Below are 3,464 nucleotides of genomic sequence, written 5' to 3'. Positions count from 1 at the left end.
AAGGGAAATAACTAAATGAAAACAAAAAATTTGAAAGAAGTTGTTTTATCTCTTAAGAAAAGAATAATAAATGATAAAGATTTAACAAATGTTACTTCATTATCTGACGAAGTACAAGTATTGCTAAACAGAAATGTATCTAAAGACAATCAAATGAGTGAAATTAAAATTGTGTCTCAGTTCAAATTTTTATTTGATACATATGAAATAACAAATACTACCAATAACATTAACTTTTTATCTGATTGTTTTGACACAACCATTTTCAGAGTTGAATGGTTTGAAGATTTTCACGAAATTATTCAAACTCCAACAATAAACCATTTAAAGCCATTAATTGATGAATTACTTTCAGTTCAATTTAATGTCCATCTTAAAGACAATATTGATAGAATTGGTTTTTGTCTCTTTATAACAACCCAAATTGAAAAGATGATTACTACAATTCATAAAACAAAATCATCCATTCAATTACCACGAACATTAAGTGAAACTCTTCAAAAAATGTATGAAGAACATACAGTTCCTTTTGGACTTATTCTTCTTTGTATATTAATAATTGGACCACCTACAGGATTAAATTTAAGAAATTTATTATGGCATGGATTTATGAATGATAATGAAGTAACAAACACACACCTTTGTCTTCTTGTTATACTTTATCAAACAATACAAGTGTATTGTCATAAAATTTCTGAACCAAAACATTTAAATATACTTCAACTTCAATATTTTAATCAAGTCATTGAAATCCCAAATGAGGAACTTCTTTCTCTTATTCATTCTTCTAGTTTTATTCTTCCAAATAGAAGACAACCAATTGAAATAATTGTTAAAAATACAGTTCAACAAGGAAATAATAAAATATTTTCATTTATGAGAATGGTTGTTGAATTAGAACATTTGTTAAGAATAGCATTTATTACAATTAATGATGTTGATATTCGATTTGGAATGGCAAATTATTCTAATTACTATACAACACTAGATGTTCTTCTCCAAGAAGATGTTATTTCTTCTTCTGAAGGTCTTATTGTTAATCGACCATCAACAATAAATGATATTAAAGTAGTGAAATATAAAAATACTTCAAAATATAGTGAAACAAAAGGAATAGAGAAAGAAAAAGAAGTACTTTCAAAAAAGAGGAATTTATTGATTGATATTCTTGGAAAAGATGTTGTGAGTAAATTACATGACTTATTTCTTTTTGAAGGTGGAATCAAATTAAGGGATTGTTTATCACATGGAGAATATCAAGTTGATGACTTACCTTCTCAATCTTTTATAGTCATTAAAATGATATGGTTTATTATCTTAAAAAGATTGCAAGATTGGATTATTAACAAACCTTCTCAATTTAGTCACCATTTTCAGAAGTATTTTAGTGAATATCCAATGTTTCATCCATTATCTTTTTTTAAGAGAAATTATCAAGAAAGTATTACTTGTTATGAGTCTGTTTGTAATTATTTTAAGTCATTTAGTTATGAAGATGAATTGTATGATGATTATAGAAATTATCATTCCAATTTTATCCTTTCTTTTAGTTGTTTAAACGATGTGGAGTTGATTCATAATTTATTAGCATCAAAACAAGTAATTTATCCATTCTTTGGATCTCCATTATTTTTGTCAAATGTTTGTGAAATATATTTATTGAATTTATATTGTCAATAACATTCTATTAGATTAAACAAGCATCATTGTTAATAGAATCAACAAATAAAAGTTTATTATTTCTTAAAAATACTCACTCTGAACTAATTTCATTTCTTAAAAACAGAACAATCAAAAGAAGACAATCAAATGCATTATTTAAATTATTAGTCTCTCATCAGGAATTACTTATATTGATTCATTTACTCCAACAAATTTCATCAATGATTCTCTTTGAAATAAATCAATTTCCATTATCAAAGCTACTTAAACTAACACTAATATATTCTTCAAAATTGTATGTGTTACTACAAAAATATTCTTTTGAAGATTATGCACCACTCACAAACTCATATCACAATAGTTTACTATCTCAATTGATTTCTTTTTAGTCTTATTGAAATAATAATTAATATATTGTTTTATAAAACATAAATAGAACACAGGTTTTGTTTTGAAATAAAATATGAATAAAAGAACTTTAAAAAACAAAAGATGAAGTGGTCTACAATCATCATTTTTCAGTGTATATGTTCTTATACTAGTTTAGTATTGATAATTTTTCAGCTTTATTCAATCCATAGAAGTTCTTTTTATATTTTTATGGGACTTTTACGACTTCCATTACCACTTTTTGTTTGTTTTAGTTATAATATTGTATTTATTATTTGGTATTTTTTTAGAGTACTTATTAAGACTAGGTATTGTTTAATACGTTTATAACAACTTTCATTGGAGTATTTTTAATTATTAAACATATATTTTATGAAGAAATAACAACTGCTGAAATGAAAGTTATGTGTTCTAAAATATTAAATGAAATTTGGACAATCTTAATTTTCATATTATCTGGTTTATCAGATATTTCTATAGATATATTAGTAATTATTATTCTTTATATATCAATTAAAGTAAATAAAATTTTGATTGAAACAAGAATTGATTTGTATAATGAAAACCAAAGTTATTATTATTCAAAAAGAGTTAGTATGTTTATATTATCATTAATTCTAATTGGTATAACAACTATGATACTTTTACAATACTCTACAACGGATTTTGTTTCATTAGTCTTTTATTGCTTTTTCAAAATTCTTTTTTACTCACTTATTTGTGATGTTTTACAACAGATTCTCTGTTTTGTTCATTCTCTCTATGAATTCCAGTGGAAATATTATACTTTAACAAGTTTAGCAATTAAATCAATTAAACTCTTATTGGCAAGCTTTGAATTCTTTATTCTCTTCAAATCGTTACTTCCAAATGTGTTTGTTGGATTATTAATATTTTCCATTATGCATGTTTGGGAGTCAATTAATTCTTTGGAACAATTAATGACATACATTTATTATTCCTATTTATTGGACCATTTACCATTAGTTCATTATGATGCAAAAGAAGAACATGAGTGTGTAATTTGTAGGGATGTTCTTACTGAAGCAGCATGTCTTCGCTGTGGACATGATTTTCATGTTAGTTGTTTAAAAGGATGGTTGGCAAGAGCATCTGATTGTCCAATATGTAGAAATCCTATTAATCTTAAGGAGAATAATGAAGAAGAAGAAGTTGAAATTAATCCAACATGGAATGTACATGAAATATAAAACAATTATTTACAACTAAATAAGGATTATACAAATAGATTTATGTTATCTATTTTAATAACATCAATAATTTTTAATTAATCCTTTTTATAAACTTAGAGTAAAACAAAAAGTATTGATTAAATGAAAGAATTAAATATAATACTTTAAATATTTTAAGATGAAATAATGAAAGATTTAAATTAAAAAAATAAAAAAAAA

The 3,464-nt window shown here is 24.1% G+C and overlaps 2 protein-coding genes across 2 annotated transcripts; both read left to right on the top strand.

The window, feature by feature from the left end:
- Window positions 1-15: 15 nt before the first annotated feature.
- Window positions 16-1,680, top strand: ENU1_065930 (hypothetical protein; the record flags this gene model as incomplete). The annotated part of the gene is made up of 1 exon (XM_008858282.1): window positions 16-1,680. The coding sequence occupies one exon, from the start codon at window positions 16-18 to the stop codon at window positions 1,678-1,680; it is 1,665 nt and encodes a 554-aa protein (XP_008856504.1).
- Window positions 1,681-2,262: 582 nt separating this feature from the next.
- On the top strand, window positions 2,263-3,263 carry ENU1_065920 (zinc finger domain containing protein; the record flags this gene model as incomplete). The annotated part of the gene is made up of 2 exons (XM_008858281.1): window positions 2,263-2,295; window positions 2,361-3,263. 2 exons carry the CDS (start codon window positions 2,263-2,265, stop codon window positions 3,261-3,263), a joined length of 936 nt encoding a protein of 311 aa, XP_008856503.1.
- Between the last annotated feature and the right edge of the window lie 201 nt (window positions 3,264-3,464).

The sequence above is a fragment of the Entamoeba nuttalli genome (genome assembly GCF_000257125.1).
Source record: "Entamoeba nuttalli P19 unplaced genomic scaffold asmbl_3386, whole genome shotgun sequence".
NCBI lineage: Eukaryota > Evosea > Mastigamoebida > Endamoebidae > Entamoeba > Entamoeba nuttalli.
Note: the sequence above shows the minus strand (reverse complement) of the source record. Positions and strands in the feature narration are given on the sequence as shown.